The sequence below is a fragment of the Caretta caretta genome, chromosome 18, assembly GCF_965140235.1.
Source record: "Caretta caretta isolate rCarCar2 chromosome 18, rCarCar1.hap1, whole genome shotgun sequence".
NCBI lineage: Eukaryota > Metazoa > Chordata > Testudines > Cheloniidae > Caretta > Caretta caretta.
This window is the reverse complement of record NC_134223.1, coordinates 14,368,058-14,381,710: the sequence shown is the minus strand read 5'-3', so window position 1 is coordinate 14,381,710 and position 13,653 is coordinate 14,368,058. Positions and strand designations below refer to the sequence as shown.

The 13,653-nt window shown below is 47.2% G+C and overlaps 1 protein-coding gene across 1 annotated transcript in view; it reads right to left on the bottom strand.

The window, feature by feature from the left end:
• SAMD11 (sterile alpha motif domain containing 11) overlaps positions 1 to 12,659 on the bottom strand; it is a 219,521-nt gene extending 206,862 nt beyond the window's left edge. The window contains exon 1 of the mRNA XM_075121114.1: positions 12,599 to 12,659. Within this exon, the coding sequence (XP_074977215.1) occupies positions 12,599 to 12,622 (24 nt within the window). The 5' untranslated portion in view covers positions 12,623 to 12,659. The remainder of the gene's footprint in view (positions 1 to 12,598) is intronic.
• Positions 12,660 to 13,653: the final 994 nt, after the last annotated feature.

The following is a 13,653-nucleotide window of genomic DNA, read 5'->3' as shown; positions in this document are numbered from 1 at the left end:
CCCTGCCATACACCCCTGCCCCCGGTTGCAGCGTAGAAAGACAGTGAATAAATACGTACAGGTATTATACTACCCAGGCATCATGAACTGATACTGCAGTGGGAGTTTAAAAATACCGGACTCCCACAGCTCCTGTGTCTGGCTGTACATAAAGCCTTCCCCTTTAGTTTGTGTTGCATTATAGCATGTACACCAGTGCTTCTCAAGCTCTCTGATGTGGGGACCAGCACTTTTTTCCCCAGTGTGCGCACGGACCGGCAGCCAATGGCTTGCGGACTGGCACTGGTCCACGGACCACCACTTTGAGTAGCACTGATGTAAACAGTTAATGGAACAGGTGTTAAGCTGACCACAATACACAACGAATCCTTTCCAGCAGCACCTCTAAATAACTCCCAACCCCTACCCTGGCCACTGCTTCCCTTGAAGAGGCCATTGCAGGACGAGCAATAAAAACTGATTCCGTCTAGAGATCATGCTATGAGGGGCCACTGAGCCTATAACACACTAGTGGCTACACGGCTTTACTGTCAGGGTAAAAACTGACTCCACAGATTTACCCTAGGGGCTGCACAAGTTCTCCAGTCACCCCATTCCATTAGGATTTCAGTGCACTTGCAAAAAAGGGGAACATCGAATGCTGTTACCTGGGCATCTATAATTTTCCATTCCTGTGTAGCTCAGAAGGGAAAGTTGACAAACAGAGGCAAGAGAGAGGAGAGAAAAATCCCATGGCATGTGCTGTGGTCACATTAAGGAAACAAAAAGGGAGAAACCAAATTGTGTGTCCAGCACGACACCCCTCCACACATACACTAAACATATATAAAAGATGGGGATATCTGTTTGTATCTACAGGGATGGGTGGATGGCTAGATATGTGGAGGGAAGGGGAGAGAAAAAGACTTTAGACCGTGAGGGGCAGAGATCTGATTTTCCTGCAGTATAAAGGACTTAGTACCCTGTTGGTGTGATACAAAAAAGTCAGAGACAGACAGATGGATAAATAGATCAATAGAAGGGCAGTAGCGTTAGGCACTTAGTTTTAATAGCATGCAGAGTTTGATGCACTCTCCAGATCCCAGGATTTATTAAACATAGCTCTGCTACTACTACTTCTAATGCAATAAAGCTCAAAGTGTTAAAGGAGCAGATTCCGCTTTTTATCTCCTTGGTTCTGGGGACCCTTTTTAATCTGGAGCTGTCTGAGTGTGGGAGAGGGCTATGCTGATGATCTACTACCTGGGAAGAGAGAGCTTGGTTTCCCCCTCACTTTATCACTTGGAACTTGTATCATTTGTACCCTCTCCTTTTGTTTTTAAACTGCACTTGGAACCAGAGCGGGAAAGGGGGAGAACTGGTTTGGCAAAAAGTCTATCCAAGTCTATAATTACAAAAGCACAAACAAGCCTTGTAAAACGTAGGAGAACAGCTGCCATAAGAGATGAGCGACGAGGCCAGGCTCCCATGCTACCAAGACACTGTGCCACAGCCCAGAGGCATCTGTCTGCCCACCCTGTGAGCAGGTAAATACAGCACCATGACAGGTTGTGATCATGGCTCTCTCTCCACACAGGAGGCATCTCAGCATGCCCTTGTGCATCTGTGGGTTTGTCGTGTTTTTATTGCATTTTTAATGCGACTTTAGTGCAGGTGAAATGTATCAGGTTGATGGCACTGGTGACCGAAAGTTTCTTTCTGTCCACTGACCAGGTGCTATTCAGGTAGCAGCAGAAAAACCTTTCCCCAGCACTGCCCTGGCATCGTGCACCATCCCTAACTTGGACAGACCTGCTCTAGCGTGAGAAGGGACCACCCAGACCTTAGCCTCTCTAACAAGGTCAAAGGGGTCAATTAGCACTAACTGCAGTGTCAGGCTTTAGGACAGCCACCCTCTGGGGACTGGACCCAGAGCATTATGCCTCTGTTATATGGTGTATGGAGGCATTTGTTGATTACAGACATTTAAATGAGGAAACAAATATATGTAAGAGACCATCCAGAAGGACCCTGCAACCCCAACTCGGAGCAGAGATCTGGCTAAAATGGCAAACTCATCCTGCCAGAAGTCATGAGTGCTGTGCAGAGCACCTCTTCCAATACAGTTGTCCTATCCCACCCCTCCCACACCACTCCGAACAGCTAGAGATCTGACTCTAACTGTACCCAGATTGCTTGCAGACTGCCAAGTACCAGACTCTATTTTATAAACTAATTGGAGATTGAGGAGACTGTAAAAATCAAAAAGTTCAAAATTTCAGTAGATACAGCATATAAGCTGCAGTACAGTACACCACCTCACTTTCTTCCTGTCCTTCAAACCACTGCAAAGTACTCTCCAAAGCACTGAAGGCATTGCCGTGAGACAGGATGCCAACTTGTTCTTCATCAACATCACTTTCCTTACATTATTTTTTTCTCCCACTGGGAATAATGGCTCGTATAACTGGCCATTGGTACAATTTGTGTTCGTAAAAATCGAGGTGCTACTTCACCGATTGGCAGATGGTTGGCTCATCTGATTCTCCATGAGCAGTGTGGTTACCGAATAACCTATGGGTAGCTTGATCAACAGTTTACCTGCTTAGCTGCATGAGCTGGAATGACCTCATTGTGCATGAGTCGCAGGAGAGGTCAAGGTACAAAATGACTCCTGGCCTAAGCTACCCAATTACAGTTCAGTAGCAAGAAGGGTCAAATTTCCCAATTACTGAGTAGTTGGTAGTAGGGTCAGGTCCCCCACCCAGTGGGTAGTGGGGTGGGATAGACCATCCATTTACCAAGTGGATATTTAAATCCCTGATAACCTACACTGAAATCCAAGGGAAAACATATTTTTAAATTATTATTAAGAGAAATAAAACCAATCAGTGTTTTATTCTTTATGCCTCTGTATGTATTTGTTTCTCTGTCTCTCCATTCCTACCCCTCTCCCAACCTGTTCTGAATTTTTAATGCATGCTGTTTCCAACATCAGCCGTTTTTCTTGTGAAGGTTTTTTGACATAACTTTATATAGTTATATCCTTTTGTTGTTGCCGTTCCCCGTTCTAGTCAGGAGCTCCGCTCCCCTAATGAAGCAACTCTCCTGCCAGGATAATAAAAATTTTAAAAAATAGATATAGGGCTGCAGTGAATAACAGAGCGCTTATGCATGATTAGGAAAGGGGGTGCCACATACAGAAGTGCTCTAGCAACCTGATCCTCACAGGCTCCCCATATGTAGCCTTTCCCCCGCACATCTGCACAGTATTTATACAACTCCAACATTGTCATGTGGCAAAGCATTAAGGACGCCTAGGAAACATGTTCTTCAAGGTCCAACCAGAAACTCTCAATAAAGGAGAAGACACTTGATTCCTGGTGTTGGTAAAGAGCACCAGCGGAGCCCATAACAGACCAAATGCCAACGATCCTGGCTATTTTGCCTTTAACACGCCCTCTTCCAGCGTTGAACTTCCAAAAGCATGAGAGCTCATTCGTGGCATATGCATGTTGGCTTCTTTCAAGCAGCAGCAGCTAGAGAAAAGCCTCACAGCATCACAGCCTGTTCTAAAAACAACAGTCTCACCGACCGTTAGTGACTCTGAACACTTGGACCCGCTTCTGGTCTGTCAGAGGAGCCCAGGAGTGAGACATTCCATGGCCCCTCGTGAGCCGAATTGTTTAGCTGGAGAACCTCAATAATGTATCTTATAATCATAGAAAATGAGGGTTGGAAGAGACCTCAGGAGGTCATCTAGTCCAACCCCCTGCTCAAAGCAGGGCCAACAACAACTAAATCATCCCAGCCAAGGCTTTGTCAAGCCGGGCCTTAAAAACCTCTAAGGGTGGAGATTCTACCACCTCCCTTGGTAACCCATTCCAGTGCTTCACCATCCTCCTAGTGAAATAGTGTTTCCTAATATCCAACCTAGACCTCCCCCACTGCAGCTTGAGACCATTGCTCCTTGTTCTGTCATCTGCCACCACTGAGAACAGCTGAGCTCCAGCCTCTTTGGAACGCCCCTTCAGGTAGTTGAAGGCTGCTACCAAATCCCCCCTCACTCTTCTCTTCTGCAGACTAAACAAGCCCAGATCCCTCAGCCTCTCCTCCTTCATTTCCCTCCCCACCTTAAAAATAATAAACTTTACACTTCTAGGCACTACGATAATACAAATAATAATAACTCCTAAAGCAACTTTCCTGCGAAGCGTTCTCACTTCCGTGTAAGCGTAAGTTAATTAAAACCTTAAAACACCCCTGTGATGGAGGACGAGAAGTATGATTATCCCCGTCTCACAGACTGATAACATGAGGAAGAGTGAATTGCCTAAGGCCGTACAGCTAGACAGTGGCAGAGATGGGAGTAGAACCCAGGAGTCCTGACACCCTGTTCCCTGCTCCATCTGCCACATGGAACTTTCTCCCCAATATTTATGCAATCTGAACACAGTGAATGTACACAGGATCCCTATGAATAATATTCATCTGAGGCCCCTCTAAAGCTCACCACCATGGGTCAACGTTCATTAGGTCACACAGTCCAAAAACCTACGAGCTCTCTGAAAGAGGCAGTGCAAACCAGAGCCCCTAAAGAAAGCAGCTGCTGTTTAGATTCATCCTCCACTCTGTATTCCTGCTTGGTGTTGAGTGCCAGGAACATTATTCTCTTGTTTCCACTGTGATGCATCAAACAGATGCTTTTCAGTGTTGAAGACATGGTGTGTGTACATTCCGCCTGCTGCTGGTGACAAATATATGGCCAACTCTCTCCCCCACAGGTATTGGGAATCAGGCCCACAAGCTTCAGATGAAAGCTCCAGATTTCTAGCCCAGCAAACCCTGGGTTGCAGCCACACCATTAGTGCAGACTTATTCCCTGAGAAACAGCTACCTCTGGAATTTATAAGGAGGAACATCATCAAAGTTATTTAGGAGTTTTTAAACATTTTACTTCCTATTAGCTTGTTATCTATCCTCTAGAGCAGTGGTTCCCCACCCACGGCCCACGGGCTGCTTGCAACCCAATCAGCATGGCCCATGTGACATCCTTGGGGCGATACAGATGGTATATATATTGTGTGGATGCGACTCACATAACATATAGACAGCGGCATGTGCGGTCCGCAATGGTAAATAGGTTGAGAACGACTGCTCTAGAATAACCCTGAGGACTATTTTATTGCACACACAGTAAGATACAAATATACCTCTTGGAAAACAGAACAGGAGGACCAGGCTCACCTGCCTGCCCCTGGGATACCCAGCATCTAAACTCAATGGTCAGACCATCCACCACCACTCAGAGAACTCCTGAAACTTCATGGGCTTTCAGCTTCTATGGTATCTATATCTATCTACTACTCTATCTATCTATCTGGAGCTGGTCAAACTGGTATTGGATACTGCGCTGTTGGTCCAACTGTTGAATACAGTTCTGTTGGCTGTCACTTCTTCCTGTTGGTCCAGCCCTAGAACAGGAGCTGTAGGTGTTGCATTCAGCTAACACACTTGCCTCTTACCCAGAGAGTTGGGTTCAAATCGCAGGTGAAAGTGAATCTCTGATTAGTCCCTAATGGATCGTTATCAGCTTCCCCAAACTGTGCATGACTGGTGATGTCTGCTCAAAAGATGACCACACTTATGGGTTTTAGGGGCCACTACAGGTCACGACTGAAGACATTAGTGATCAACAAGGAAGGCACTTGCCCCGTGCTATACCTGGCTCTACTAAATTCTCTCCCTTCCTTGATTTCAAAATCATTATAAAATATTTTCATAATTAAAACATTGTTTAATTCCTTCTGCCCATAAAAAGAAATAGAATTCGCGTTGTAAATCCCAGGAGGTCATAAAAAGTGAATACGAGTAACTGCAAACTATCGAACTGTACAAACCAGCAGCTGAATAGAACAGAATAGAACCGAACCAATAGATAGATTAACACAATTAGGCCTTCAAGCAAAAACTAATAATGGTAGGTGGAGAGTGCAGGAAGTGATACCACCAAACAGGTCACAGCAATCAGGGCATAGATACCAACCCAGCCTAGAGATAACCAGGCTTTGGAAATGATGGAAGTGCAGCTATTTATATAGAGGACAGGTCACAGACTTCTGTGAAGTGCAGCTGGTTTTGTCAGAGCCGAGCAATCAGCGAGATCAATAGCCCATTTCATTAAATGGGGACTCCAAGCCCCAGGTTAGATCCAGCTCGTGCAGCTAGAGTGTCCCAAAGAGGTTCTTTCTCGTCTTCTCCTTTCTTTGTTTAAAACTATTCTTGTATATCATTTTTAGTGCTCACAGAAGCGAGCGAGTTACTGTGCTGGCTAGTGACAGACATGCTCACCACACACGGCTCTGCCAATGCACCTCAGAGCCCCCTCTTCTATTTCAGTCCCAGACTCTTGAAATGACCCTCAATCCTGACCTGTAGCACACTCTGTTATTCTTGGTCCTGGGCCCCCACATGCAAAGCAACAGCTATGACAAACTGCAGTAGGGTGGAGGTGGATTGTAACATGCACAAACGACTCCCAGAGGACAGCTAATTCATTTCCTCTGATCATCCAGGTCAGTATTCTAAGTCCCCATCTTTCTGTCTGGCCACTGGCTTGCAGATTGTTTCAAAGCTTCATCTACAGACTCTGAAACTGACAGCAAGTGCTTCAACTTGGCAAGCTGAGCTTGGAGGCTGACATGTACGCTTCTCTCGGAACAGATTTCACTTTTACCATGCTAGGGGTTTATTTTCTCCACCTCCCACACCCCCTCTGCCCAGGCCCACTCCTACTGAAGCACTGTGGCAAAGTGAACACAAACAGCCTCAGAGCAGTAGATGAGGTAGTCCCAACAAACTGAGAGACCTTTAGTCAAAGAGGATATGTGGGAGGGCTTGGGTGGGTGAGGGTAGGTTGGAACTGGAGGTAGAGTTTTGGCAGGTAGGAGTGAGTGCAATGGGGTGTGGTGGGGGGATCAGCCAGCGACCACCTACTACTTAGGAACTTCCTCTTCTCTTCTGACCCCTCCCCCAAACCCCTCCACAGTTTCATGTCCTCAAAGAGCTACACTTCCTCCCGCACCCACCACAGATCTCTCCTTCCCCTGCAAGTTAAACTGGGGACCCACCTGCATGTACTGACCCTTTGGTACACAGTGGAGCCTAAACAAGCTACAGTTCCCAGAGTGCACCAGTTCACATGAGACCAGGATGTGCAGCGCCCCAGGTGCTGCTGCGAGTTAACCTGGGTAGCATTGCAAGGGGGAGGTGGCATGGCACACCAAGGTCCAGCACTGGCAGAGCTAGATACCAAGGTCACACTGATGCAGGAGGCAGCCTTTATGGATGCTGCTGGTAGTCTCTTGGGTGAAGAGAGCTCGGTCAAGCTGTTGATTATATTCATACAAGGACAAGACTGGCTGGGACACTAGGATATTCCAGGACTATGAAGGCATCACATCACCTGGTCAGTAGATACGAGCTATAATCCAGTCCAATTCATCTGCTCTTCTCTGTGTCTCTGTCCGCGTTATCCTGTGGTCCTAGGAAACTAACTTTGTGAGCATTGCTCTGTCTACCCCAAAGGGTTTCTCTGGGTCTGTGTGACAGGGTGCTGGGCAAGAACAGCTGACTCAGCCCTCTGTCTCGCCAGCTCCGTTCAAGGGAAGTAAATTAGAACTGGCTAGAGAAAACCTGCACTAGTTGGGGAATGGGAGAGGGCTGCCCGCCCAATTAACCTGGGGCTATATAAGAGGCTGGGATGAAGGAAGCCAGGGGAAGGAGCGAGGGAGTGGAAGCAGAGTGACGCAGTGTCTTGGGTGCAGATACGAGAACCCACACTGTGTATGGTGAAAAGGTGGCGGGAGCACAGCCTGTAAATAAATGGCACCAGTGGTTACTGAACCCCAGGGTCTCCACGTGACTTTATCAGCACAGCAGGGCCAGGAGCCAAGAGGGCCCTGCTGCGAACTGCTATGGCCTTCCCCCTGACAAGCCAAGACTGAGCAACACAAGGCCTTGTTCACCAATTTACCACCTTTAAACAATCCTTCCCCCTCACGGATGAGGCACTGAATGCCAGCGAAGTGCCAAGGGCTGGACCTTGTCAACCTCACTCCTAGATCCGCTGATCACACTGACTGCTACAGAGCTACCTGTGATGCTTTGCCTCCACCCTCCAGGCGGACAGTACCACCTCTGGGCCCCTCCCATACCCTGCAACCCTGTGCTTTCATGTAGCTGGGAGCCAAGCTATAGACATCGAATTCACTGTTTGACAGCTGCTGAACCTTCCCGGTTTGTCCGGGTGAGGCGCACCTGCTCTGCTGCTGCATGCCCCAGGTGCATCCTGTCACTCCATCAATTTTAATAGCAGGGACGCGGGCAAGAAGCACAGCAGGTGAAAGGGGGAACCAGGAGTGAAAGGGTTACCTAGCTGTTATTATTTACATGTGCTAAAGGCCTCAGAGACATGTGGGAAGATAAAATCCCTGCCCCAGAGAGTTTCCAATCTAATGCTACTTCCTCTTCTCTCACCTCTCTCTCTAGGAACATGTCTAATGGGAGCCTCAAGGAGCCAGTTCGAGAGGAAGGATGGTCCAGTGGTTAAGGCCTTGGCCTCGAACCTGGGAGATCCAGGCTCAATTTCTTGCTCTGCCACCATCTTCCCCTCCCTATGCCTCAGTTCTCCAATGGTAACATGGAGATAATAGCACAGCCCTGCCCTGCCTCACCAGGGTGTTGTGAGGATAAATACATTAAAGATACTACAGCAGATACTACAGATACACTGAATGCATCCGATGAAGTGAGCTGTAGCTCACGAAAGCTTATGCTCAAATAAATTGGTCAGTCTCTAAGGTGCCACAAGTCCTCCTGTTCTTTTTACACTCGGATACTACAGCAATGAGGGCAATATAAGTACCATAGAAAGACTTATATGCAGGGATGGGCAAGGCTCTGGAACTGAACTCCACTGGGTATTGGAAATGTTCTGATCCCAATCCACACTCAGCCATTCAGGCTCCTTTCAAGCTGGGCTGACCTGGGACCCTTCGAGCCAAACTCCCTGAACTTCAGAGAAGCTGGGACACAGGTCAGGATCTGAACTCTGTGACCTGGGCCCATCTCAAAGCACTATACGCTCTTTGGGGCAGGGCCTGTTCCTTCTCACTCTCTCTGGACAGTACCTAACACACACTGTGGTTGCTTTTGTAATGCCAATAATAAACCAGCCGCACAATAACTCTCAACCAGAAAGTCATGTGCAAAGCAAGGCCCACGCACAGGCAGGAGGCGTCTACGGGTGGGTAGGGTTAGATTGCTGCCTGGAAGTTATTTCCTGGCAGCCAAGCCATTGGAAGGTCTTTGTACAGGGTATATTCATCCTCTTTAAAAAAGTCTTTTTCCCCACATGAACGGCATTCACAACACTGACACCACTGTCTACCCCTACCAAGGCTTCCCCTCACCCACACAAACAAACAAACAAACAAAAAAACCTCTACAACAAGCAGAGTTTTGACCCTAAGTTTTGACCCCAGGGGAGAAGAGCCATGAAGTCCGCTAGGGACTTAGCTATGGTTATTGATTTTACATGGAAGGTACTCAGAGGGGCAACGATATGAAACTCTGAGGAAAAGAGAGAGAATGGATTTTTCATGGGACTGAGAGACTGTGTACAGAAGGAAAAGGCTCTACACAGCCACTAGATTTAAAGGGAGAATGATATCTTGCTGTCTGTCTGTCTGTCCGGAACAGGCAACAAGACCTGCCTGTTATGATCCAAAGGAAACAATGGACATGGACAGAGACGTGACCGCACAGATTATGGGAGTAAGGGGGCACGCAAACACTGTTTATCATTTCTGGAATCAGGAGGAGGGAAATCAGCCCAACTGAGACTGTGTCACATGGGTTGTCCTGCGGCTGATAAGTTACTGTACAGCCCATCCCAGGCACCCTTTGCTTTTAAAGTTTAGGAGGTACAGGCTATGCTGTATTAATATGCAAAGTGTGCCTGCCTTCCCAATTAAATGGAAAATGCTGTGATTAAAACCAGCCAGATGATATTAGATGGATAGTGCTGAACTGTGGGCTTTATATCCTATGTACAGAAGCCCCACAGGAGTACTGATGAAGTACATGCCAGGGAGATTACCAAAGGAAAATCAGAGACAGGAATGGAAAGTGCTTGAGGAAGCAGGAGAGAGAGAAAATGAGGCAGCTATTTACAGGAGGATGCAATTAACACAGTGCTTCATCATGGGCTCCAAGACATGGGCCCTCTGGGCCCCACAAACCTGGGAGGAAAACGACCACCCACACCAACTGGAGCTAAGTCCTGGTTGGACATCTTGAAGGGAATAGGCACCAGAGCTCATGGGAGCTGAGTCCTGTGGCACTATCCTCAGAGGGGGAGTGAATCGTGGCATAGGGCCCAGAGAAAGCCACAGTTCTTGGGAGCAGAGTGCTGCTTCAGGGCTATTTTCCCTGTCCCATTTCCTCTTACAGCAGGGCCTTTGCATCAACACTTGCTCTCTTACAACCTCAGTGGAACAAGGGGGGGAAGCAGCAGAGAAGTAAGGCATGACAGTTAATTAAACCCAGGAAGAGGAGAGAGAGAATGAAACAGGAGGGATTAATAACTAATTGCAGAGTCCCCTGTTCCCTGCTGGGAGGGGCTCACACTGAATTCCCCACCTGGCTGTAACCCTCCCTGCTGCACTCTGCATCTCAGCCCTGGGTCACGGAACCAGGTCCCCCCGACTTGCTTCTCCTTTCCATCTCTGAAAGCTGCGCGCCTTGTCATTGACGTACTCTGTGCCCATTTCATGACTTGCATTTAATTAACAGAGATGGCAAAGTCAGGTATATTTATGGGGACTTCTAATCCTCACACTTATATTTCAGTTGCTATGGGTTTCCTTCCAGAGTTCATTCCTTTTTCTTCCCCAGCCCCCACCATGTAACTTGCACCAGAATAAAATCTAACATATTTTACTAGTATAATTGGCTGTATATTTTAGGAGTCCATCTATACCCGTGTGCGTTGAGAGAGGAGCCCTTCAAATAACTGCCATGGGGACAGAAAACCCTAAAGAAGTGAGCCGGAAATGCTTTTCTTTCATTCCAATGTTTGGCGTTAAATTGTTACAGCCAACTAGCCTGATTCCGGAGGGGAGCGGAGCCTGAAGTCAGTAAGGGGCAGTGGTGTCTCAAGATTGGGCCCCGAGTATGTCTGCTTGCCCTGTCACTGCTGCCATACTCCACCCGTCAGGGAATAATGGGATCCCTGCTTGGGCTAACTAACAAGTGCCAATTGCCTGTCCCAGTGTGTAGCGCTAATGAAGTGCCGATGCCTGATATGTATTAATAAAGAAGTGCTGATAACGAATTGTGTCTCAACGGTACCCTCCCATGGAAATTCCCATAGGAGAGCATTCAGAGGCCCATGAAACCCTGCAAAGGGCAGCTTGCATTACTTCTGTCAGCCCTTCCCCCAAAGGAGATAGGGTAAGGGGCCCATGGGGAAGGCAGGGGGTTCAGTCACCCAACCCAGTGGTCCCCTTGTTGCTTTCATCCATCTCCCCTAGGCAAAGTGCCCTTGCAGACACTTTCATCCAAAGATCTCAAAGTGCTTTACCAACATTGATCCTCACAATCCTTCTGTAGCGCAGGGAAGTACTACTACCTTAGCCAGTCGCTAAGAGGAAACTTGCCTCAATCCCCACACTGAGTCAGTGGCACAGCCAGGAACAGAACCCAGCTCTCCTGTCTCCCTTGCCCTGTGTTTTAACCAGGGAGATTGAACTGGCCTCTCAAATGGCGAGTCAGTCCCAGCAGTCAGAACCTGAGCAGTGTGTAGGGGGAAGCCCCGCACCGTTACTGCCAGCTCTCTATCTGTTCTCTGCATCCTCCACCTCCGGAGCTCCCTATCCAGCACATGCAGAACCAACTTTACATGCACAGATATAGTTCAAGGGTTGAGCGGCCTTTCACAAAATATACATACACTGCTACCATTCAAATCAAACTAATGGCTTTTTTGCTAGTTAGTACCCAGTGACTGGGTGTTTCTGAGCAAGGGGAACTGTATTTTATATAGAAAGGTTGTTTTCTGTCCAGCTACAACTTCAACATTCAGCCATAGGGCTAGATTCTGATGACACTGACTACTACCTGATTCCACCATTGGCCTCAGTAGGACTCTTGGTGGAGTACGGTGCTAATTAGCATGAATAAAGGCATCTGAATTTAGCCCTCAATCCACTGGGATGGCTGACCCACTCTGGGCACAGAATTCACTCTCAAGAGAGGGAACAAAACATGCACATTGTTTTACCAGTTGTCTACTAGCAGCACCAAAACAAAGGTAAGCCAATCCCCTTCATCTGCACATGGGATCCCCACTGCAGGTACTACGCCCTGAAGGCAATAAAAATACCTATTTCAACCGCAGATCGGCAGCTCGAGTCCTGCACAAAAGTTATTTACCAATGGCATGTAAAAGGATGGCACAATTTCCATACCACAGAAACCATCCTCACATGAAATGCTCCAGCTAGAATTCTCAGCAGAGAGACCATGGATGGAAAGGAAAAGGAGACTGACTTACCCTCTTAACCCTGGAGTTGGTCATGGCAAGTCAATCTCAGGGCACTGCTTATTGCTGTACCTGTTCTGGGATAAAGAGAAGAGCTCAGTTCAGCACCTTGCAAGAGCACTAAATTGTCACACACGTTCATCAACCCTCTCCCCTCCCCCCCGTATTTAATCAGTACACAGTCGGGGAACAATAAAAATGTAGAGTCTGTATCTAAGAGCCAGGTCAAAAGGGGATGCTCTGTCTGTGGGTGAGACTGGAACTGGAACCAAAAGATTACGGTAAATATACAGTGAGCACAGAGATAATGTCAGCAGATATAGCTCATCCTCGGGACTTTCCTCCATAGTGATCTGTAAGGGGGAAAAAAAACCTATCTGGGATCCAATTCTGCAGCAGTCCAGCTCTGAACACGCCCCTTGATGGCGATGGGAACTGGCTGCATGGAATGGCACCATTCACTAGCGGGCCTGGGAGATGGCGAGGGTAAGTATCTCACACTGAAGACCCTCCACACTTTGCAGGATCAGGCTCATAAAGATTCTACCATGAAAACATGTCTTTGTACAGAAGGACCCTTCCACATAGCCACAATGATAAAAAATATAGGCTAAGAAAACATTTCCCTCCTATCCAAACTCTGACCCAAAGAGATTTCACAGCCTTCCATTCCCTGTTGAATTTGGATAAAATAGCATAAAATGAGAGGGAGAGGGAGATTTTTCAGGACACTTCCTGTATTTCTTTTAAAGCACTATTAGAAAAGGACCCTCGAAGGAGGGGATGGAATTAGTTTCCATAAAGTTGTGATACAAACACTCCCCGCAGAAAACACACAGTTAGGGCTGAATGCTACTGTGTTCTGTTGCTCGCTCTCTCATTTTTCTATCATTTCTCTCCGGTGGCAGGAGTTGGCCTCACATCTCTAATTCAGAATTTCCCACATTCTCCAACTTTATTTCCAACATTAACATTATTTAAACATCACCTTCTTTTTTTCCTTCCCTCTTCTATGAATTTCACGGCCGAGTTTCTTTTTTTTTTTTTTTCTAATGATGGTTTATTAA